The sequence below is a fragment of the Chiloscyllium punctatum genome, chromosome 5 (assembly GCF_047496795.1).
Source record: "Chiloscyllium punctatum isolate Juve2018m chromosome 5, sChiPun1.3, whole genome shotgun sequence".
Lineage (NCBI taxonomy): Eukaryota > Metazoa > Chordata > Chondrichthyes > Orectolobiformes > Hemiscylliidae > Chiloscyllium > Chiloscyllium punctatum.
The window spans coordinates 56,868,091-56,893,878 of record NC_092743.1 but is presented as its reverse complement, the minus strand read 5'-3'; the positions used below and the strand labels follow the sequence as shown (position 1 = coordinate 56,893,878).

Genomic DNA, 25,788 nt, shown 5'->3' with positions numbered 1-25,788 from the left:
ATCCCCCACTCCACCCCCCAACTTCCCAGAGAATCCTAAAATAAATCCCATCCGGCCCAGGTGGCTTATCTATTTTTACACTTTCCAGAATTGCTAACACCTCCTCCTTATGCACCTCAATCCCATCTAGTCCAGTAGCCTGTATCTCAGTGTAGCACTTTCTCAGAAAGTAATACTTAGATTTAAAATAGGCAAATTACTGGATACTGCACAGGCTGTCTGGCCTGGCAACATCCTAGCATTTAGTGCTAAAGACGTAACCTGGAGAACCAACCAAATTGTTCTATCACAGTTGCAACGTTGTCATGTACACTCAAATATATAGCCTTTGCTTCTGAAACTTAGTTATTTAGAACTGTTTTCTACCTATTTGTTTGATCAAGCAGATTTAAGCCCATTCTATTATAGTATCAGACCTGTTTCGTTATTACCTTTGCAAAATCAGAGTCAGAAACACATTGTATATTTTCTGTAAGTGCTGTCTTCCAACTCATTCCTGTATTTTTTCTAATATTGTTCCTGCTCAAAAACTTAATTCAATTTCTTCTTTTGTAATTTTTTTCCTTTTGCTGGTTGGAAAAAAAAGTGAAGATTTCAAATTAATGTATTTTCAACCAGAGAAACATGGCTAAGCTGAAGCTCCAATATATTGCAGAAAATCACAGCAATCTACATGTTGTTTCTTTGCTCAAATGATCTCAATAATTTATTTAAACATCTTAATTGTAGGTCAACTGGACCCCTCGGGTAAATAGAGAGCACTTAATTCAAGGATTGTTGCCTGATGTTAAAGTACCATGCTCCATTAAGGATATACGTTACTGTCAGGTCTCATATCAAGATGATCACATTTCATTGGAAAGTGCATTTACGGTCAAGTAAGCTGAAAAACTCTTTATTTTGTATCTGTGTTCAATTTTTAAAACATCAGGTCACTTAAATGTATAATTAAAACAATGCAAATACTCAGCAGGCTTGGTGGCATGAGTTGGCATTTCTACTTAGTGACAGTTTAACAGTGGAATGTACAGTTCAGTTGTAAGCAGTTGCAAGAATGAATGGAACAGTTATTTTTCACAAACAATTACTTTCTTTCTGTTCCCATGCTGTAATTTGTATTTAACCAGTTAATAAGCTATACAATGTGCACTATGGATTTCCTTGTACAGTGCATAGCATAGATTATATAATAGGTAAAAATTTGTATTTGTATGACATCCTATCATATCTCAAACATGAACTTCAAAGAAATTTTATTATGAACTGCAGTGGTTATGCAGCCAAACACAGCTACTTTGATGTTTTTGAGATAGTGTGCAATGAAATGAATCACAGGTCAATTTATTTTTGAGACTGAGGAGGGAGAAGTGTCAACAAGGGCACTAAGAAGGCTTCTATTTATTGCTATGAAGTCTTTATCAATTTTACATCCATAAACTAGGTAAAGGCTTATCCTGATGTAATCCATTGTCCGAAGGACAGCAGGGCAGCTCTCTCTGACATTGCATTTCTGTGCTTCATTCATGGAGTCAGCTGGAACCTTCAAACCTCTGAGACAACATTATTGAACCAAACTTGAGAAACTGATTTTCGAGGTCAAAAACTCAAATCTTGTTTAAACTACTGTTGAACTAGGATTTTTAGTTGTACTTTGGCTATCCAGAGCTTGTAAAAAAAATAATATAGTAGCAAAACTTCCAACTTGAGGTCATGGCGGGTGTTCTTTTGTGCTAAGGAAAGTTGGCTTATGAACCCTATTGTGTGGTGTTTCTTATAAAACTGTCACCTTTGTTTTATGACACATACTGGAGTTGATTTCTGAATATTGTTTATTTTCAGAAGTATAGCAAAGTTTTTAATTAACCGGCACCTTTGGAACCAGGAGTGTGCCAGTTGATTAAATATTCCGGTTGATCAAGAGATCCACGTAATAAATGTAAAAACACACATGAAATAATAAAATGTAACGCAGAAGGTATACATATCACTTATTTATAGCATAAATCACTTAAATGATAATGCAACTTTGCTTTAAATAAAACTTATTGGCAGAGAACTTTTTCACTCTTACCCTCAACTGACTGCTTGGATATCGTAGAGATAGTGATATTACAGTAAACTTTTGGTATTTTAGATATATAATTTTTTGCCGGCTTACTGAGAGTACTGGTTCTGAGGATGCTCTTTAAAACAAAGTTTGCTGCAGTATGATATAGCAATGTAAAAGGAAAGTTTGAAAGGTATTAACGAGCAGATCAAATTCTTAAAAACTAGAAATAAGGAAGAGAAATTAGTGATAGTACAACTAACATGGAAATGGAAGCACTGGCATTCTTCAAATACTTTCCGGCCAAGCTCTACTGACATTTTTATTTTGAATAATGTATTTGGTATCAAACTGATTTAGTTGGACCATCTTTACGGGAATTATGAAACTTGTGCTTAAAATAATCTTCAGTGGAAGAATACTGTTGATTTGTTACATTGTGACCTAATATTTGTCGTAGCAGGTTAAAAACCTGAATCTTGGCAGAAATGCAGTTAAGGAAAAGTTAACTTTTCAACTAATAGTGTAATTTATAACTTTGTTTAGGCCACAGCCAGACGAACCTAGACTTTTGAAATGTTCATTGAAAGGATTAAGTACTGTTCAGATGGGTGAAGAGCTACAAGGAGAAATACGTAAGTTCTGTATTTTTAATTTTATTTTTCATAATTATACAAAGTATTTTGTTTGCTATTTAATTTTTAAAATTTCTACTTCTGAAACCTTGGGGTTAAAAGCAGCATGATTTCAAGCCCGACTCCTAATATGATAAATTAGACAAGACAGTGTAATAGCTGAAAATGTGTTGCTGGAAAAGCGTAGAAGGTCAGGCAGCATCCAAGGAACAGGAGAATCGATGTTTCGGGCATAAGCCCTTCTTCAGGAATGAGGAAAGTGTGCCCAGGAGGCCAAGATAAAAGGCAAGGAGGAGGGACTTGGGGGAGGGGTGTTGGAAATGCGATAGTGGAAGGAGGTGAAGGTGAGGGTGATAGGCCAGAGTGGGGTGGGGGCGGAGAGGTCAGGAAGAAGTTTGCAGGTTAGGAAAGCGGTGCTGAGTTCGAGGGATTTGACTTAGACAAGGTGGGGGGAGGGGAAATGAGGAAACTGGAGAAATCTGAGTTCATCCCTTGTGGTTGGAGGGTTCCTAGGCGGAAGATGAGGCGCTCTTCATCCAACCGTCGTGTTGCTATGGTCTGGCGATAGAGGAGTCCAAGGACCTGCATGTCCTTGGTGGAGTGGGAGGGGGAGTTGAAGTGTTGAGCTACGGGGTGGTTGGGTTGATCTCCAGCATCTGCAGTCCTCACTTTCTCCTCGAAGATAGTGTAATATTCAACTTTTTCTGATTGCACCATGGAACTAACTATTAGTTAAAACTATAACAGATTGTCATAATTGAAGATAGCAAGTGTACAGGCCTAAACACAAACTTTTGACTTCCTGATCAGTATTGAGATCTGCTGGATCTTGTCATCTGTTTAATTTATCTGTGTTCAAGATGTAGAGTTCAGTTATTGTTGAAGATGATGGAATTTCTATGCTTTTAACACATGTTTTGCATGCAAAATTATAACTCATCCTCATATGGGGAGGAAATAATGACTAAGCAAAATCAATAAAGGCATTGGTCCTTTTCAAAAATAACTTACTTTGGTTTGGCGATTTCATCCCATTGATGTTTGTGAAGATTTGTTCAAAATCATACATCGTAGTTTGTTTGTTCATTTGTTATAATAGTGGTTGCACGCAAGCATCTTCAACTTGCAATTTGTGTCCTTGCTATGAAGGCTGTCAGTTTTATTTATTTTAACTACTACTGCCCATGACCAAAGCATGATCTCTCTTTATTTTGGTGTGAACTGTACCTGTTTGTAGCTTGTTTTTCTTTTTTGCAAACTTCCTCATATCTGTAAGAGGGTAAAATTCACTTCATATTTTTTATTTGTTAATAGCTCTTCCTTAGACTTCTTCTTTTAAGTTGCGTTATTACATTTTTTTAAAAAATGAAATTTCAGTGCTTTTTTATTTGTTGCTTCGAGCTTCAGTACTGTTTCTTACAGTTAGGTCACTGCATGATTTAGGTCACAGTATACTTTCATAGCATCCTGGGAAATGTTACATTGCCTGATTTTTAAGGGCGATTGTTGGATTTCCTTATTGAAATTCTCAGCATATGGACAACTTAAAGTTAATTAAAATGAAAATTAAATTAAAATTGTCATTTTTAATGTCTTCCCATTACTTAATTGTCGCAACATAAAATAAATTGAATTCTATCACTGTTCTTGGAACGAAGGAACACAGGTGGATATTTGTTCAATTTTGGAAAAGATGCTGTGCAAGAGAAAACTTGCAAATTTTAATTGTAGCATAATGCCTTACTCAGTGTTTGTATTATAACTATGAATCTTTTTTAGTGGCTAATTGAGAATGATTTGTTAAAGTTCCTCTTTAATGTAAAATATTTTCACTACTTAGATGCAACACTTTCTGACCGACATGGCAATCAGATTCAAACCCTGACATCATCTTGTGTAGACTTATTGGGAGTAGCTGGAGAAGGACTGGACAAAAGTAAACTGAAAGTGACTTGGCAGGTACATTAAATAGTCAAATTTCAAGAAACTTAGCATTTTCTTTTGCAAGAAGGTGTTGCTATTCATTTGAATTGAGGTTGGCACTTCGAACGTTGTAAAATTTCTTCTACGGTATAGTTGATACGCCATTATTTTCACAAACCATAGCCATCCATCGTTCAGTCCAAAGGAAGAAAGGCAAGGTTATTCAACCAGAGGTTGAGGGAGTGGTGAGTGTGCACATTTTACAAGAACTGTTTGCCATCATTGTAATATGACCTCCTGTTACATGTAATTAAGTTTGATCTAGCTTTGTTGTTAACATGGCAGTAATTTTCACAGTACTGTCCTTGCGTAAAATGTTATTTCTCACTTGTCTATTTAGAATCCTTGCATTAAGCTCTAGCGGTTTGACTTTATCTATAATTTCTGAGCAAGTACTTGTATATGTTTCATATCCAATATTTTGGCCTGGCCTTTAAAATTTGAAGTGGAATTTCACTGTGGAGCAATTTATTTTCTGAATCAAATTCTTGGGGTAAATCTGGACCACACTTTATTCCAGTAAAGTTTTATTTAGTGTTTTATTCAGTGAGTATTAGAATTAAAGTTGTTTGTCTTGAATATATCCTGATGTATGTGTCTACGCAATGCAACATCATTATGTATCCCTAACCTGTGAGTATTCAACTTCAGAGATAATATTGTGAGATTCTCTTTGTATCTTGTTGTGATGGAGTTTGAGTCTTCTAAGTCCAATAGTGCACCTGCATACTGATAATCAATAAAGTCTAACATACACCATCTTGTTATCAGAGACATCCAGGGCACAAAAGTTTTCACGTTTTCCAACTCTCATTTAAGTTTTTGCCCATTCATTTAACCTGTTCATATCACTCTGCAGACTCTGTCATCCCCAGCACAAGCCTTCCCATATATTTTTGCAAACCTGGTGATTGTACCTTCAAGCCAATACTGACCCTTGTAGCATTCCACCACTTGCAGGATGAGATCACTGAAAATGCCACCCTTAATCAAAACTCTGTCTTTTGTTAGTTAGCCAATCTACTATTTCCAACACCGTGGGCTTTAATTAAGTAGCATTGTGTGTGGTACTTTACCAAATGCCTTCTAGAAATCCATATATTATGTTCACTGCTTCCCCTTTATGTATCCTGCTTGTTACCACTTCAAAGAATTCTAACACATTTGTCAGGCATGATTTTCCTTTGTGAAGCCACACTGACTGCTTGATTACATATTTCTGATCTGCTATTACATTCTTTATAATAATATTCTCTCAATAACAGATGTTAAGCTATAGCTACCTGTTTTTGTTGTCCTCTCTTTTTAAATAAAGGTATCACACTGGCAATTTTGCAATCCTGCTGGGACCTTTTCAGTTTCTTAGACGATTACTACCAGTGCATCCATTATATCTGTAGCTACTACTATTTAATATTCTTGGATATATCCCATCAGCACCAGGGGACTTGCTGGTCTTTGGCCTCGTTCATTGCCCCTGTACCTTTTCTCTAGTGATAGGTTTTGCTTATTTCCTTTCCTCCTTTTGACCCATGATAAGTTAATATTTTTGGATTGTCAATAGTATCTTCTACTGTGAAGGCACACAAAGTATTTATTCAGTTGCTATGCCATTTCTTTGTTTCCCATTTTTATTCCTTCAGCCTCTCTCTAAGGGACTCATGTTAACTTTGGTCCTTCCCTCTTTTCATTCACTTAAATAAGTTCTTGTGAGTCTTGATATTACTCAGGTTTACACCCAAAGCTTTTTTTTATTATTTTGGTTTTCTTTTTGCTTTTAAAACTTTTGTAATCCTCTGGCTTTGCCACATTGTGGTTTTAATTTCAATTTTATGTTATTCTTAAGTTCCCTGGTTAACCATGTCTAGAATACCCTATCTAGAATTCTTCTTCATCACTGGAATATATCTTTGTGATCCAAGAACTATTTTCTCAAATGTCTGCCAGTGTTTCCCACCATCTTTGCTGTTAAATCCTTTTCCAGTTCACTCCACTCAGGTCTGCCCTCATTCCTTTGTACTTGCTCTTATTTCAGCTTAGTACAGTTTTTAAAAAATTATTGTTCATTTGTGGGGTAAGGGTGTTGCTGATTGGCCAACCAGTATTTATTGCCCGTGTCTAGTTGCTATTGAGGTAATAGTGAACTTCTCCTTGAATGGCTGCAGTTCATCTGCTGTGGGAAGCACTTCCAGGATTTTGACTCAGCGACACTGAAGGGGCAGTGATGTGTATTTCCGAGTCAGAGGGATGAGTGGCATGGAGGGTAACTTGCAGATGGTGATGTTCCCAAGTATCATTGTATCTCCAAATGGAAGTGGTTGTAGGCTTGTAAGATGCTGACTAAGAATCTTTCATGAATTTTCACAGTGCATTTTGTAGATAGTATGCACTGCTACATCAGTGATAGAGACACAGAATGGCACCACATCCACAAGTGATCAAACTAATTGCTTCTTCACTGTTAGAGTTGTACCCATGCATGCAAGTGACGAACATTTCAACTTGGGCCTTGTAGCTGGTGATCAGGCTTTGGGGAATCCGGTAGTGAGTTTCTTGGTGCAAGATTCCTAGCTTCTGACCTGATCTTGTAGCATCTGTAATCTGTTATTTCTAATTGCTTCAAAATTCTCAGCTGAGACTCTGCTATAATTTTTAATTCTGATGTATTTCTAATCCTGATTGCTGTGATGCAGGTAGCCATGCTGACAGTTGCCAATGCCCACTGTTGTGGCATTCTTTCCCTTCACTTTTCTGTCCCTCCATCTCAATTGCCTCCTTTGAGACTCTATTTAGAATCATCAAGAATTTTGGTAGGTGGTGTAAAATCTCCATTATGGACAGTTCTGTGCTTTATGATGCTTCTGTTATGCACCTTAGATATTTTATTACATTAAAGATGCAATATAAGTATAGTTTGCTTCTCGAGTCTGTCTGGAATACTGTGCTCTCTGAGATGACAAAGTAATGAAGACAGCTCACCATCACCAGCTGAAGGGCAACTAACAAAGGCGATAAATGCTGGCCTAGCCAGCAATGCCCATGTTCTAGGAGTAATTTTTTTAAAAGATTGATCGTTATTTTTTCCCATTTTTGGGTTAGCCATGTTTCTTGTGACGGTATGCAGCAAAGTCTTTGTAAAAAATAATTGAAAGTAAACCACAATAAGTGGTAATCCATTTCTGTCCTATTAAATTTTCTTTTCTAAGTTAATATTGAATTTATCTGCTACCTCTATCAGACATTACATTCTAACTCATTAAAAATGCTTCTTGTTGCAAATTTCACACTTTTATCCGCATTATAATTCATCTGACATTTGCCTTCCATTTCTCCAGTGGCTGTCCTCCTCATATCCGTCATTATCCTCCTCACGGTTTAGTACATTTTTAAGTTTTCTGTTAGTTGAAATCTTTGAAATTATTCTCTTTATACCTAAATCCAGGACAATAATGTGTATCAAGAACAGCAGTTGTACTGCTGACTCCCTCCCTCCATTCTTAAAAACATGTCACCATCACACTCTCTGCTTTCTGTCTCTTGGCCCTGGTTTGCACGGGCACTGCTGTTTTATTTCAGATTATTCTTCAATTTTGTCAACAAATCTATGTTGTTAAAATTATTTCATGGGTAGGGGAGTTGTAAGGGAGATGCCCACTGCCAATGTGAGCTGTGGTCTGAATTTACCTAGATTAGATTACCAAACCAAATTTCCTTTCCTAAAAGATATGAGTGAACTAGATGGGTTTTACAACAATTGATGTTGAAGGTAACATTGCTGAAACTTGCCTAACTTAATTAGATTTAAAGTTTTCCAGCTGCCATATCCCCAAGCATTAACTGGATTACAAGACCTGTGACATTATCACCATGTATTATTACCCTTCTGGGGCACTTTATCCAACAACTACATTTGATTCAAATAAAGCATGCTAGTTTTAGTTTTGATTTAAGGTTTGTACAGCTGATCATAATCCAGAGATGTGTTGGTTAGATGCATTAGTCAGGGTAATAAAGAATAATAGTATAATTTTAATATTTAAATCAACGCACATGTTTATCATTATCCATAATTAACAACTCATCAATGATGTGAACTGATTGTGTGCTAGGTTTCTTGACAAGCTTTTGAGAAAGCTCTCATACCCTGACAAAGTTTGGTTCTGATGGGTGTGCATAAAACTAGTTATAAATCATAAATTGAGAGTAGCAAAACTAGAAAAATAATCTTTAAAATGCGAGACTATGGAAATTAAAGATGCTATATGAATAAGTTTTTTTTCATGTCTTTGCAGGAAAATACTCAGAATATGGTTGTTCGGGGAATAAAGTTTGTACCTGGAGCCACTGGTCAGAAAGAACTTTGTTTTGCTTGGCGTGATTTTGTGGATTATGTAAGAATTCATCTAACTGCAGGACCCCCAACCCAAATTAGCATCCTTGAATGGGGAAATTCAGAAGAGGTAAGATTGAATAGTTAAATGACTTAGGATACTTTAAGTCTTTTAAATCCTTTTTAGGAAATTGCTACTTTTGAAGTTACTCTGAAATACTGTGAACTGTAGGGCAATTTTCTAGCCAGTGTTGGATTATTTTATTTACCCTGTAACCTAAATTTTGTTTAATCTGAAGTACTGATGAAAATTGACTTGTTGAAAATTTGTCCCTTCACTTGCCTGTAAATAACCATTCAATAAATACCCTGACCTGGCATGTTTGATTGGACAATTTTGGTGCCTGTGTTGGAAGGCATCATGGTTTTAGCAGGGCAAAAGACATAGTGGTTGATAACAGCTTGCTGTTCCTAGCCTTTACTTGAGTTTCTTCGAGTTAAGCAAGTGTGATACCTATTTCACTAAATATGTAATATCTGAGGAGAATGTACCTTGTGCAATATTCAATAGTAATTGAAAATCTAGTCAAAACAAATCTTTCAAAATGCATTTTATCATTTAAAAATAAGTGGAGGATATGAGCTTTTATAATAATCTTTTATAATAACATGGTAGCTCAGTGGTTAGCACTGCTGCCTCACAGCACCAGGGACCTGGGTTCGATCCCAGCCTTGGGCGACTGTCTGTGTGGATATTGCACATTCTCCCCGTGTCTGTGTGGCTTTACTTCAGGTGCTCCAGTTTCCTCCCTAAATCCAAAGATGTGCAGGTTAGGTGAATTGGCCATGCTAAATTGCCCATTGTGTCCAGAGGTGTGTTGGCTAGATGCATTAGTCAGGGTAAATGTAGAGTAATAGTGTAGGGGAATGGTTCTGGGTGGGATACTTTTCAGAGTGTCGGTGTGGACTTGATGGCCAAATGGCCTCTTCTCACAATGTAGGGATTCTATGATTCTAATACTGACCACCTGGGAAACATTGCCATTGTGCTCCTCTCCAGTCATAAAACGTCATAACTGTCTGCTTTCTGTCTCTTGGCCAGTTTTATGTTCTCTTGCTTTTAGAGTTTGTCAACAAATCTTTATTATAGAATTGAGTAAAGGATTCCATTCTTGTTTTTCTTCCTCAGTGTGACCCTCCAATGTTAGACCTTCAGAAATATGATTTATCGGCACAAGAAATAGAAATATTAGGCCAAAAGACCCCAAAGTTTGGTCATATAATGGCTGATTTTTCTTGACTTATTCTCCTATATATTTTAGTGTTAGCTTTGAATATACAACAACCTCAGCAAAGAAATTTCTCCTGATCTCAATTTTACCTGGGTCACACCTATCTCCTAAGAATGTCTCCTCCCCCTCCCTCTCTCTCTCCCTCTCTCTCTCTTTCTCCCCACCCGCACCCAGTTCCAGATTTTTCCAACAAGGGGAGCTATCTACTATTTTGCTAAGTTATCTTAAAAAAAATTTTTGATAGGGTGATCTCTCGATATTTGGAATTCCACTGGACTTTTCTTTATCCATTCATCAGTGTGATGTATTTGGATACCCAGAGAACATTTAAAAACCATATGAGAGGTTAGTGTGCAAGGTTGGGGCTTAATGTGCTGGGAGAAAGTGAGGAATGCAGATGCTGGAGATCAGAGCTGAAAATGTGTTGCTGGAAAAGCGCAGCAGGTCAGGCACCATCCAAGGAGCAGGAGAATAGACGTTCCTGCTCCATGGATGCTTAATGTGCTGGCATGGACTGAGATTTGGTTAGCGTACAGAGTATAAGAATAAGTGGGGCTTTCTTAGAGTAGTGTAACTAGATGAGTACCTGGGATTAGTGCTTGGGCCCTAGCTATTTCCTGTATAAATACAGTATGTATATACATGCATCCATGGTTTAGATGAGAAAATCAAATATAATAAAACTCTCTGTGATACAGTTAGGAGGAATTGAGAATGATGAGGAAGTACAGAGGCTTGAAGGTGATTCAGAGTAAGTGGCCAAATACAAGACAGATGCAGATGACATTGATAAGTGTGAAGGAAAAAAACAGAATGGTAGAACGTCTTTTAAATAGTGATAGATTGAGAAATGTTGATGTACAGAGGGACCTGGGTATCCTTGTAACAAGTGTCATTGAAATCAAGTATGCAGGTGCAACAGGCAGTGAGCAGGGCAAACGATATGCTGGCTTTCATCGTAAGGGGATTGGAGTACAAGAGTAAGGAGTCTTGCTGCAGCTGTTCTGGGCTTTGGTGACACTTGAGTATTGTGTGGAGTTTTGGTCTCCTTGAGTAAGGATATGCATACTTGCTATACAGAGTTCAGCGAAAGTTCACCAAGCTGATGACTGGGATGTCAGGTTTGTGATATGAAGTCAGGAAGAAACCATTTGGAACAGAGATGAAAAATTTTTTCACACAGGATGGTGGCCTTGCAAAATTCTTTGACTTTTTCCAGTGACTGATGCTAGGTTACTTAGCCTGTAATTTTCTGTTTCTCTCCTTCCTGGAGAAGCAGCATCGCATTTGTGGTATTTTAATCTGCTAGCTTCTTAGCAAAGCTGGTTCCAATCAAAATATCCACCGTAACTGCAGCCACTTGTTTTAAGACCAAGGATGCAAGCTATCAGGTACAGAGTACTCTTCAGCCTTTCACCATTTGTTTTCCTCCATACTTTTTCTTTAGTGATAATTGTTTTAGGTTCCTTCCTAGTTGTCTCTTGATTTTCTACTACTGATAGGATATTTTTATTGCCTTCTACTATAAAGATAGATACAAAATATTTGTTTAGTCTTTTGCCAATAATGCATTTGTAGGTGTGTATTTAAGTTCCATACTTGGGAATGATCTCTGTGTGTATATTTGGATGGTGAATCATTAAAGTTTTTGGAAATTCAGCTGTGATTAACTGTGGTGTAGGTGATTAGTATGACTATCAGCTCAATTTAATGCTGAATTTAATCAAAAGTTCATATTTAGGAAAGAGTACTGTACTTGTGTATTGAACTATATGTACCTTAACTGTGCACTTTTATTATTTTCAGTCCCTCTCGGTTGTCAATGGTAAGACCATTGATAAGCCTTTGGTTGTACAGCTTTGTGATGCTTGGGGAAATCCTTCTCCTGAGCCTATGATTAAAGTTGTTCTACTAAAAGAAAGTGGCCTAAAGGTGAGGAATTTATTAGTAGCACTTTGGCTTGAACATTTAGAATATATAATACTATGATTATGATGCTCACAGGAACGAAAATGTAATAGATTTCTCTGCGAGTACTGATTAAATATTGTTGCATGTTTCACAATGCATATGGATAGTACTAAAGTGTGAGGCCTCGTGATGTCCAAGAAATGTAGTCCTAATATTTGCTTGCGTACCTTTGGTTTCTTTCCTGAACCTAGATGTTTGCAAAGGGCCTTGGTGAATAAGTCCAGAATCAGAGCACCAAAACCTAATGGAAATGGAAATTAGCATAAATAAAAGTGCTCCTCAATCGTCTTGATTTATTTTTAAGCTTGTCTCCTGATTTATGAAGAAAGTAATATATAATTAAATTCTTGCAGAATTTTGAGTTGTCTATTCATTGTGTAATGTTGAAGAGCGAGTGGTGGACCTTCTTGCTAACTTCACATTAATATCAAAGTGGATTCCCAAATTACTTTTTCTGCTTGATGTTTTTGAGAAATTATTTCTTCTTCAATTAACTAAGCTAAATGCTAAAGTTTATTTGAAAGTAACAAATTATATATGTTGAGAGTCGAGTTATACAAAATAATCTGAAGTTTCTTAGAGGCAGAGTACAGTTTCTTACTGTACTTGCATCATCCTTTTGGACATAATTCTGCAAAAACTGAGTATCAGTTCTGAGGAGATCGGAAAAATTAGTTCAGTTTTTTCAAAGTTGTCTTATAATTATAGAGTGTATTGTCCATAAGTCATGATGCTGCATATGGATATTAGCAGTTACTTGGATTTGAGTAATAATTTTCTTTTCCTTCAGCTATCTCCAACCCCACAACTGCAGAAAACAGATGAAAATGGAAGGGCAAGTTTTGGTGTGTTTCAAATTTTTGCAGCAAGGTAGAGCTAAGTAAAATCATTTTAACAGCTTGTATGTTTCCTATTAATGAGAAAGTGAGGACTGCAGATGCTGGAGATCAGAGCTGAAAATGTGTTGCTGGAAAAGCGCAGCAGGTCAGGCGGCATCCAAGGAGCAGGCGAATCGATGTTTCAGGCATGAGCCCTTCTTCAGGAATGAGGAAAGTGTATCCAAGTAGGCTAAGATAAAAGGTAGGCCTACCTTTTATCTTAGCCTACTTGGATACACTTTCCTCATTCCTGAAGAAGGGCTCATGCCTGAAACATTGATTCTGCTGCTCCTTGGGTGCTGCCTGACCTGCTCCGCTTTTCCAGCCACACATTTTCAGCTCTGTTTCCTATTGATCTCAATAACGAAGTAACCCTGTTGCTCCCATTATAATCATAATTGATCAGGCAAATTCTGAATTCTTATTTCCATCCTGACTTCCTTATCTTTTCCCAGATCTCTCTCTGCCCTTGGCAAAAATAGATCCTAAGAATTTGTCTTTGAAATACACCTCCTGCTCCCTTGAATGCATTCTGCCAATTTGCTGACTGCTGAGCTTCTGTTCCTCACCCCCAGCTGATGCCCTAACTATTCCCTCTCCTCATACTGCTCAACCTCCTTCAAATCATTGTCCTTTCTTCAAATGACCAAACTTTGACTGCTGTGTCACTGTGAGATGCTAGTCCATTTCCAAACTCCTTTTTCTCCCACACCCTTCACAACTTGCCAAATTGGTGCTGATCTTTCCTACAATTATACGTTTGAAACTCTTGTCAAGTTTCTGGCTCATCTATAGTGTTGCACATGTCGATATCAAAGCCACTAAATACCTTTATCGTTATAGCCTATCCCTTCTCATCTTTCTAGACCTATTTGCCTTTCTCTATTAACCACACCATCATCATCCAACGCATCATCTCTTCCCAACTAAGTGAAACTGCCCAGCATCATTCATTCTGAGAGAATCATCTGTTGGCTTCTCTCTTACTCCTGCACTATAATCTCTGGGGTCTCCTAAGGATCTCCTCTACTACCTGATATCATCTGAAAGTGTGTTAGGTTCCACATGAACTCTATGCATATCTGAGTTTATTGTGAAGTAACCATGATTGACACCTTATTGAATTACTCTTGTAAATCGAAATACACATCTATCCCGCCCTCTTTATTACATCTTGAAAGAGCTCTAATTTGTTAAATTCAATTTTCTTTCGTAAACCACGTTAACTCTGCTTGACTTGTACTACGATTATCTTAAATGTCTTTCTTCTTCTCCTTACTGGTGGATTATAATCTTTGTCTGCAGCTCCGAATCAATTACATTCTGTCTGTAGCTGCAGCTTGTCTGGATTCTGCAGCATGTTTATTAGCACAGTCACTTTGGTCAAGGCTTTTGCCAGTTTCCCAGCATGCCTCTTCTATTGTCCATTTTCATAAATCCATATTTTGAGCGGCCCATCTGGTCACATGTTGTATAAATTCGTATGTTACATGTTACATGTTATGGTTAAAACCTTTTAATAAGGGAATCAAGATTTAGATGAAGAGCGGTGAGGGGAGGCTCACATTAAGCAGAAACATTGGACTATCTGGTTTAAAGGTATTGTTCCAATGCCATGTAACCTATATAGTAGTTCGGGGTGGAAGTCGAATATACCGAAAATGATATATAACTGTTTCATATATGCGCAAATCCCAGTTATTTGTTTTGCCTTCCCGTTACACTTTATTGTTGCATGTCAACTTGCACCTGCTAGCACCAATCTTCTCTATTTACTCTGTAGTTGTCCTGGTGGCATTTTTATCACCAAATCAGCTAACATCTCCAATTCTTACTTACTGTACCTAGTCCGTATAAATAATAGTGCATTTCTTTACCGAATCCTTTTTCTAATCAAAATGCAAAGTTCTCTGCAATGACCAGGAATCATGTTTGAAGTTGATCAGTAGTTATTTTTAAAAAAACATTTTAAAAAGTACTGTTGTGGTTGCTGCTCATCAGTAAATTTTATTCAAAACAAGTGATCCTGAAGTACTTCATGCAATATATAAGGTCCTTTTATTGCTAATTGAGCATTTTTCTTTTAAATGCTCTTGTCTGGATTATTTATAGTGCAGTTACATATATTTTTAAGCCTTCTGGATAGAGATGAAACATCAAGGAAGAACTGCTTTTCCCTGCACACTCCACTTCTGTCATAAAAATGCAAGGAAGAGCAAGAGTCCTTTCGGACTAAATCACAACACATCATGATCTTCTACCTTAGCTACATTGACCAATACTTTCTCCATGCCTATGATCTAGATAATATTCAAAGAAATCTGCTGATCTGTCTTGACTATGCACGAGTGAGTAAGCAATCAATCTTTGGAAAAAAAATTCCAAACATTTAAAATGATGAATCCAGTCATTCTAATTTGATTCTCAAGAAATGAAGGTACTTTTCTTCGTGTCAGCCCTAAATGGTTGATAGCTTATTTTGAAATATTTGCTTGTTCATATTTAAATTCCCCAATGAGGGGGATTATCCACAAATGTCTTCCTTCATTTTTTTTTAATTGTCATTCTTTTAAATAGTAGGGAACACAAACTTGAAATCATTCTGTTCTCATGGCTGAACCCCTCATCCCAGGAGTTAATTTAGGAAATCTGAATTGCTCTTCTCAAAAATAAACGTATACCTGTATACAGACCAGAACTTGATAAAGTACTCTAGGTATTATCTCCCCAGTGCTGTTTTATTTACTCCTATAATCTAGTCCTTTTCGCAAAGGCTATCCCAACAATGACTTCCATTAATTACTTGCTGTACTTACTTGCTGACTTTCTATGATGCACAAGGATATCCAAGTCTCAAAGGTAGAAGACAGAGGGTGGTGGTGGAGGGTAGTTTTTCAGACCGGAGGCCTGTGACCAGTGGAGTGCCACATTTGGATGCGAGCATAAGAGGTACAGTTAGTAAGTTTGCAGATGATACCAAAATTGGAGGTGTGGTGGACAGCAAAGAGGGACAGATTACAACAGGATCTGGACTAGATGGGCCAGTGGGCTGAGAAGTGGCAGATGGAGTTTAATTCAGATAAATGCGCGGTACTGCATTTTGGGAAAGCAAATCTTAGCAGGACGTATACACTTAATGGTAAGGTCCTAAGGAGTGTTGCTGAACAAAGGGACCTTGGAGTGCAGGTTCATAGCTCCTTGAAAGTGGAGTCGTAGGGAGATAGGATAGTGAAGACGGCTTTTGGTATGCTTTCCTTTATTGGTCAGAGTATTGAGTACGTGTTGCGGCTGTACAGGATATTGATTAGGCCATTGTTAGAATATTGCATGCCATTCTGGTCTCCTTCCTATCAGAAAGATGTTGTGAAACTTGAAAGGGTTCAGAAAAGATTTACATGGATGTTGCCAGGGTTGGAGGATTTGAGCTATAGGGAGAGGCTGAACAGGCTGGGGCTGTTTTCTCTGGAACATCGGAGGCTGAGGGGTGACCTTATAGAGGTTTACAAAATTATGAGGGGCATAGATAGGGTAAATAGACACAGTTTTTTTCCCTTGGGTTGGGGAGTCCAGAGCGAGAGGCATAGTTTAGGGTGAGAGGGGAAAGATATAAAAAAGACCTAAGGGGCAACTTTTTCACACACAGGGTGGTATGGGTATGGAATGAGCTGCCAGAGGAAGTGGTGGAGCCTGGTACAATTACAACATTTGAGGCATTTGGATGGGTATATGAACAGGAGGGGTTTGGAGAGATATGGGCCGGGTTCTGGCAGGTGGGACTAGATTGGGTTGGAATATCTGGTCGGCATGGATGTTTTGGACCGAAGGGTCTATTTCCATGCTGTACATCTCTCTCTCTATGACTCTAAGTCCATCTGTCAACATTTTCCAGTCTCTCGTCTTAACACTGACTGTACTTCAAAAGTTTGAGATTGGCTATAAAGCTTTTGGGTGTCCTGTGAAAGGTGCTATATAAATACAAGCAACCTTATTAAATTTTACTTTTCTATTTTCCTATCCTATTTTCTATTTTCCTATTTTTTTGACCACAGCTTCACAGCTGGTTATCAATCTCAGTTATTGCAACTTTGACAAGCTTGAATACATTACTCCCAGTTTCCACATCCATGACGTTGATGTAAATTATAAATAGCTGGAGCCCAAATATTGATCCTGAGTTATGCATTGCCAATCTGAAAATGATCCGTCAGTTCCTGTTTTCTGTTGTCTTCTCTATTGATCAGTCCATCATTATCCCCAATTTCATGAACCCTAGTTTTATATAATATTGTGTGACACCACACGGAGTGCTTTTTTTTAAAAACCTAAATAATACTCTGTCCATTGATTTCCTTCAGATTACACTTTTAGTTTAGTGCTTTTTTAAAAAAAAGTTCAACAGATTTATGATCAGCCATTATGTTATTGAATGGCAGAACAAGTTCAAGGGGCCAAATGACCTCACTACTTCTGTTCCTTTTACTTATGGTCTCATTTGCCCAGCATGATTTTTCCTTTCGAAAATGGGATCCATATTATAATCTAATTGCCCTGGAACCCTCTGTCTATTAATAATAGGCAAAACATTAGAATCTGTCATGTTAAGAAAGCTTTTACCCTAGTTTCTCCTTCCCTCCTCCTTTGGTTAGCATGCCAGTTGCAGCAACTAGAGTACGTAGAAAAATCAAAACTGATGTGTCTATTATGTCTGTAGCCAGCCCTTGTTAAATCCTTGAGGTAATCCACCAGGTCCATGGGATTGGTCAGCTATTCATTTAATTAATTTCTCCATTACTTTTACTTTAATTTCTGTATGTGCTTACTGGAATCTTGGTTCCAAGAAGACAGTTACCAAAGCAAACTTATATTATTTCCACAATTTCCTTATCTCCCCATATTTTTCTTGAATTTGGCTGTAAGCGATCTGTTTATTTTTGTTAACCTTTTTTCATATCTGTAGAAGGATTTGCAATCTGTTACATATCTTTTGCCCTCATTCTGTAATCTTGGTTATCCTTACTCTCCAGAAGTTTCCTTCTGTTTTTGACACCATGGTATTCATCTTTGTTTATTCAGACTGTCTTTAACTGTGGTATTGGTTGAACCACTTTTCTGCACGATTTCTCATTCCTTAAAGAATTTGTTAAATATTTGACAAGGCTTATCTACTGTGACATTTTAAAACAGTTTTAATTCTACTTCAGCTCTCTGCTGTCCTCACCTCAGCAATATTGCGTAATTTTTGTCTGTCGAAACATTTTCTTGGTCATTTAGGGGGATTTCTGTTGCTTCGTGTGATGGGTGGTGGCTGAATACTGCAGCAAAAGGTTATGGTTCCTGCAGATAAAACTGTAATTTCTGACTTGGCTAGATCCATGTCATTTGTGTTCACTCTTCCTTAGAGGTCCTTTTTACTGGAAAGTTATTGATAAACTCAGTCTCATTGAACAGTGCCATAGCCAAATATCCTTTCTGTGCAATAATTATGAATTTGATCTGAAACTACTGGCAGAATCTATTGCTATACTATTTCCTTATTCAATCTTCATGAATCTGTCTCCAGTAATAGGTACAAGAGTATACTGAAAAATTGTTTTTTAATTATTTTAAAAAATTGTGTTAATGATGTTAACGGCCAAGTGGGTAATTCATTTTACAAAATTATAGTTCTTTAACTAGAACATTAAGCTCTATATATTAAGTGGAATAAAACACAGATGGGAGAAAGCATGCATCTTCTTTTGTGTGTGTATGCATTGTCAGCTCTGCTCAAAGGGTGATCTTGTTTCATTTCTCTGTCCCTTCCAAGCTTAATTTTCTAATTTTGTTCCAATTTCAAGCCATTCAGCATCAACTTTCTTTCCCTCTTTCTTCCTCTTTTTCCTTGATTTTGTTTTACTCACTGATTTCCTAAGATATGTTATCTTACACCTTTTCTAATTATATTCAGTAAATTTTGTTCATTCGCTGTCTAGATCACTTCATTTGTTATGTTTTTTGTGCACCTGGTCCACTACATTTTCATCTGAACCCATATGACAAGCTATTATCAGGATTAGTTGGTCTCTTAATACAACTCCTACGTCGACACAAATTGAGACTTCACATCAAGCTATTTATAAAGTGATTCTTAAATTGTTCTTTCAGTTGGCAACTGTCTCCTTTTGCATATATACAGCCGTTTTCATGACTACCCAATTCTTATTTCTGTTGCACGTTCTATCTACACGTTATGCTTCTTGAATCTCTTCATACTCGTGTTCTGTTTAATACATCGTAGAAGGAAAATAATGTTGGTAGTTTTGAGTTTTGCATCATTTTACAGCTCCCACGGTTTTTTTTCTAGTACAGATTTCTTAAGAATTCTCTGTTCCAATCTACTCTGGATACACTTGTGTGTTTGTGATATTTCCTATTTACTTACTTTTGTCAGTTGCATATGTATATGAGTTTACCCTTAAATGTGGAAAATTATGAAAAAATGTTTAAAAATCTTTTCATTTTTTATAATTGAACATTTCAAAAGTGGAATTGCAGGTCTGGTTAGAAGGGGCCACTACAATGATATTGTAACTGTAAACTCTTTGAGGCTTGCAACAATATTCAACATATAGATTATTCTCTCTGGGTATTGTGGCTAGAATTTATAGAATGAACATGCTTGTTAAACCGTAAATTATGTAACACATTTCTTTTTAATCAAAGTTTTAGCTGTCATTAAGTGAAAGCAATGGCATAGGAGTCTTTCATTGCTGTTGTTCAAAATAGTTTGTTGAATGACCTTATTCTGATTAAATTTTTATATAATTATTGCCTTTTGAAACTGCAGTTGACTTTTCAGATTGTACTCAGTTGACCTTAAGGTCTCAGTGATGTTTGTCACATGTTAAAAAGGCTACACTGTATGTTTTGTATTTCAGGGGAGAATATACAATACAAGCTAAAGCCGTCGTTAATAAAAGTGCAGTTGATGGCCCTGTGATCAAACTAAATGTAGTACCAGACCCTGACAAACCAGTTAGCTTGCATGTAGACTACAACAAAAATGCAGCTTTTGTTGCTGGTGGATTTTTAACAGGTATGCATGACTTTTGTTTGCAATAGGTATTGATAGACAAGTTTGGTGATTGGAGCATAGTTATTTGTTAGAATACTTTTGGAAAATCTTTCAATGTTATATTTAGAATTAAATTTTCTTTTAATCTTTATTATACATTGACTTTACATAAGTAATACCCAAGTATTTATCTAAATAATCTAATTGCTGCTCAGTCAGTCAAAGCTTCCACAGGCAAAGTATTTATCTCTGTATATCAAGCAGTGTTTAGGTGTAGAATAGCAACTTAGTGTTTTTAACTGTGTTTTTAATCCACATTTCTTGTTTGAAGCTATTATCTTTCCAGCTGAGGGTTCAGTTCCAGCATACTCATATGTAACTGACCTTGCATCTTGAATATCTCAACTAACCTTGAATATTTTCTCTGAAATTATTTTTTGCACTATATAGTTTAGTTCATTTATCAACTTTCCAGCTATGTGTAGCATGACATATTTTATTGTACTCTACTGACTTGAAAACTGTCTTGACCTGGGTATCTTACTCTACCAATATATTCTATTTGCTTAAAGTATACAGTATAATGATGCTAAAACAGCTATTTTAATTGAGTATAAACGTGCATTAATGCTGACAATTTATGACACACAAGTTTTTCAATCATTCACAATAAAAACAATATCATCTCTGCTCTTAATCCAAGTTCCTGGAACAATCTTCAGCTCCATCCACTCTGTCCTGCATTAATGTGATAGTTTATCTGTTCCAGTATATAAATTATCTGAAACCATATGATCTTTTGAGAGTGTGCAATAGTAGGAGGTGACCTTATTCTAAAGGTTAAGATATGGAAGCAGTTTCAGCAAAGGCTAGCCAATTGTGGTTTTGTTTACACACATTCAACAGTCAACCTTCTGTAAGTGTAAAGCTGATCTTTCCTAACTTTTTGCCAAAAATATTTTATTTTTCAAGTATCGCATGAATGCCTCCTGACCTTTGGCCCAGTAATACTTACTTTTTTTCTATGTCTCATGCTAGTTTGAGTGGGGTTGGTGGGAGCAGTCCAGTGAGTCATTTTCACAATTGCTTTTTTCTCCTTTAAATTGCCAGACATAAATAGCATGGGACTGCAGTTCCCTGCTGAATTCAGTACCATGGCCAGCAACCGCTGAGACAATGTCATCGGCAGTTTTCAAGAACTGGCATGGATTTCAACCACTAAAACATTACTCGTGTGTAAGTTAACCCCTTACTTTCTGACTAAAAAATTTGGTCTCAATACTTACATTTTACACGAGTAAGTGCAGTACTTCAAACTCATCCAATTTCATGTATAAATGAATTTAAATGGTCCCTGTTGTAGTGCAGCTGTAATTGCCCCAACAAATACATCTTTCTCCCTCATTAAGGAATTATAATCACTCATGCATCTTTAATTTGATTGGAACAGTTTTTTTAATTTTTCTGCAATTATAGGTATATAAACTGCATGCAATAGACAACAATTTTTGCCAACACATGAGGTAGGGTGGAAAGGAGCAGAAATGCATTTCCAGTGAACTAAATTGCTCATATTATTACATATGAGTAATGCCACTGGGTTCTTTTACTGGAGTAAAATTTTTAGATAAAATTCAGTTCGTTGCCCAGGATGTCTCTTGCATACAAAAGCCCAATAATGCAAATGCTGAAAATCTGAAATAAGAACAAAAACTACTGGATGTGTTCAGTTAGATCACCATCTGTAGAGATTGAAACACAGTCAGTGTCCTAGGTCAATGATTGAGGTTGATATGAAGTTGGAAGATCTGGGAAAAAAGTTGACATCTTGGAAATATTTGCCTGATGTTTAGTCGTGGTGCAGTAATGGTCCATATGCTGTAAGGAGGAAGTGTTGGAACACTTTTGTTTACCCTCTGCTGGGTCATCAGTTTACCAGATGATAACAGTACTGCCCTGGTTGGCAGGTTTGAGGACAACATATGCATTGCAGCACCACAGCTCAGGGAGACAGGCAAGAGTAAGAGAGAGCAGAGAAATTAAGGTGACTGGATTTTCGTAGTTTTCGATAAAATAAATCAGCAAAAAGTCAAAGGATAAGGGAAGCTGTCCATGGGGAGGGTGAATCCTGGACGTGAATGCAAGAGTCAGCAAGGAAAGGACTCCTGGCCAAAGGGATTGATGGGGGAGGGATGAGGGGGAGAGCGAAGGAAAGAGAAGAAATGCTCAGCACTGTACTGGGATTGAAATTGATGTGAAGTGCATAAAAAAATGAAGCTGTGGCCCTTTTCTGAGAACAGATTGTTCAAGTTTGGAGATGGGAGCTTTGAAGGTTAATGAGAATAAATAGCAAGGCATGAGAACTAAAGAGTTAGTTTTCATTGCCTACAGTTCTTTCTTTGTAATTTTATCGGAAATTGACTTCTCAACAAGAACTTTCCAGTGTTGAATCTAAAGTGTTCAATTAATCTTGTATAATCATTGAACTATATAACAGCAATGACTGAAAAACAAATTGTCTGCACATTGCTATGAGGTGTTTTGAGTATATGACGTGCCAAGTATCTAGAAGGTCTTTTCATTAAGTTTTTTTACAACTTATGAAATTGAGTTACAGTATTTTGTTACTTAATACAAAATGATAAAACTGCTAACCATGTTATGCATGTTCAAGCTATCTTTTGAATATTCTGACCCAGAAATTTATCAGATGTGATGCAGTAATATAATTTGATTTTGACCTCTGAAGCCAAATGTTCCAGTAAAATATACAGATCTAGCTTTTATGTTGAGTGGAACAGTGAATGTAGTCAGATTAAAAAGAAAAGAGGCATTGGAAAAAAGAATCCAACAGTCATGATACACAGCTAAACTCTATAAACTAAGCAAGTACAAATTACTGATACAGCATATCTTATTGTTGGAATTGAAATTAACCTACTGTGAAATGATCATTTGCAATAATTTAATACAGTATGTGAAGAAAATTCTCTAATTAGTGTTCCCATCTTTATGTCACATAGAATTCGCAGTTAGTGTTGTTTCTGAAGATGGCAGTGCAATGAAGAATATCAAACCAGCAGACCTCACCATGCGAATGTGGAGGGGTCAACGCCCATCATCCAATGTAAGTGAAGCGAATACCTGATGTCAGGTAGAAATAGTTACTGCTGCATTATCATCGGAATTCTTCTAGTATCTACTGCACTCTTCAGGACAATACTTTAACAATTACTTGAATTAGTAGCTCAAAATTCCTGAGAGTGCCAAATTGCATGCTTTTCTCCCAGTTGGTTAACTATGCATATATTTCTTGAGAATCTTATTTAGCCAGAGCATTTTTCTAATCACTACAAAGCAACTGGTAACTTGCTCACTGTCAAATCATAGTTTCGAAATTTAACTTTCAGAAGCAATCGAATCATTGTGTATGAGTATGAAGAAGATGAAATCATTAAAGATTTTCAGATCAGTTTGAGTGAAGAATGCTGAAAGGCTGGTCAGGTAGCACCACCAACCATAACTTAAAATGGTGTACAACCTAGTGAAGCTACAGCTGAAGAATAGTTGTATGCCAGGCAGCATCTGATAACCGACTTAAGCAATCCCACAACCAGTGGGTCAACTCTGAAGTGTTATCACATCCAGTCAGGAATAGTGCTTTACAATTGAGCAACTCAGCAGGAGGAGGTTGCTCAAAAATCCTCATCCTCAATGGAGTGGCAGCCCAGCACATCAGATGAGGCTGAATGTTTGCAAATATTTTCAGCCAGAAGTGTTGAGTGGACATCTTTGCTTTCTCCTCAGTTCCCCACTGTCACAAATATCACCAGGCAGTTGATTTATTCCATGTGATATCAATAAACAATTGAAAGCACTGCATATACTGTACAGGTCATGAACCCTGACTATATTGTGGCACTAATATTAAAACTAAGCTGAAAAATCAGGTGTGCCGTAGCCAAGCTATTCTACTACAGTTACCACGTTGGCATACATCTGTGAATATGGAAAAAAAAATTGATGTACATGTCCAGTCAAAAAAAAACGGGATGTCCCTGACTTGACCACCTCAACATGAAGCCTGCTTGAATGGCATTGTACCTTCAATTTTCACACTCTACTACCCATGCATAGTGGTGGCAGTGTGTACTGTTCAAAAGTTGCGCTGCAGTCACTCATCAATCTCCTTGGATAACATCTTCCAGTCCCATGACCTGTACGAGCTAGAAGGATAGGGCAAGCATGTTACACTCACCTGCTTCTTGAAAGTTTATTTCCAGGTGACATGCCATCCTGATTTGAAATTATATTACCATTCCTTCATTGTCATTGAGTCCAGATCCTGGAACTCCCTTCCTGTCACTGCTGTGGGTATTCCTGCAAGTCATGAACTGCAACAGTTCAAGGCCTGTTACCCCACCTTAAGGTCAATTTGGAATGGAAAGTAAATGATAGCAACCCCAAAGGAATAAAACACTAAGCGTTCCAAACCATAAAAAATGAATTCAAAAAAGTATTTCAAGTTTCCAAAGTGTTTTTTGTAAGACCATAGAAATGTCTTTTTAAGCAGAAATTTGCTGTTTACTCAGAACGGAAAAAGTGAAAGCTATGCTTAATTGCCTTAATGAAATTTTTAATTTATTTTTGTATACTGTTCAAATTTAATTATGTTAATAAACCTGTTCTTTTTTCTAAAAAATGTTCACCAAATTTGCATTTTATTTCTGCAGCCGACAATTCTAAACTGCAATAAAGCACGAGATGGTGACAGAGAAGGATATTTTTATTTCAGGTAATGACAATACCATTCTTTTGTGGTTTAATTGTATATTTAATGTGTTTACACTGATTATAATGTTAGAAAAATCCTCAAGTGTTATGGGTGTTTGTTGGTTGTATATGCTTGAACTTTTAAAATGTACTCTTTTTCAGTGTCTAGAATCTAAAGCTGATTATTCCATATTTTACCTTAGGAATGTTGTTTGGATTTTCTGATTTTCTGATACTCCAGTTAGGAGTAAGAGTAGACTACTCATCTCCTCTAGCCTGATCTGTCATACAATAAAATCATGGCTGAGTTGATTACTTCACATCTTATCTCCAACCCCAGATCCCATGACCACCCATATTCACTTTCACCCCTTTGCTTTATCAAGAATCTATATAGGTTTGCCTTCAAGATATTCAAATACTCTGCTTCCACTGTCATTTGAGTAGCACAGTTTCAAAGGCACTTAGAATTTAGGGTTGATATTCGAGTCTTCTAAATTTCAATGCATGAAAGTCTTGTCTGTCTAAATCTTCCTGATGACAGACCATCCAATTCAGTGCTCCATTTGTTGTCTCACCAATGCCTTGTATAACTGAGACATGAACTCCTACTTTTGTATTCCACTCACTTTGCGATATACAGTAACATTTTATTAGCTTCATTGCAGTTCTTCCATTCTAATCTTTTGTGATTCATGCAAGAAGACATCCAGATTCCCTGTACCTGAGCTGTGTAATCTTTCACCACTTAGGTAATAAACTTCTTTATTCTTCTGCCAAGATGGAATGACAAATTTCACATTTTCACATTTTCCCATACTATAC

General features: G+C 36.9%; 1 protein-coding gene across 4 annotated transcripts in view; it reads left to right on the top strand.

The window, feature by feature from the left end:
• The window catches only part of smchd1 (structural maintenance of chromosomes flexible hinge domain containing 1), a 127,899-nt gene that overhangs the window by 60,801 nt on the left and 41,310 nt on the right, over positions 1 to 25,788 (top strand). For all 4 annotated transcript variants that reach the window (XM_072570385.1, XM_072570384.1, XM_072570383.1 and 1 more), the window contains exons 26-34: positions 730 to 878; positions 2,594 to 2,682; positions 4,523 to 4,641; positions 8,958 to 9,125; positions 12,094 to 12,219; positions 13,049 to 13,128; positions 20,054 to 20,211; positions 23,214 to 23,317; positions 24,924 to 24,985. In XM_072570385.1, the coding sequence (XP_072426486.1) occupies positions 730 to 878; positions 2,594 to 2,682; positions 4,523 to 4,641; positions 8,958 to 9,125; positions 12,094 to 12,219; positions 13,049 to 13,128; positions 20,054 to 20,211; positions 23,214 to 23,317; positions 24,924 to 24,985 (1,055 nt within the window). The remainder of the gene's footprint in view (positions 1 to 729; positions 879 to 2,593; positions 2,683 to 4,522; positions 4,642 to 8,957; positions 9,126 to 12,093; positions 12,220 to 13,048; positions 13,129 to 20,053; positions 20,212 to 23,213; positions 23,318 to 24,923; positions 24,986 to 25,788) is intronic.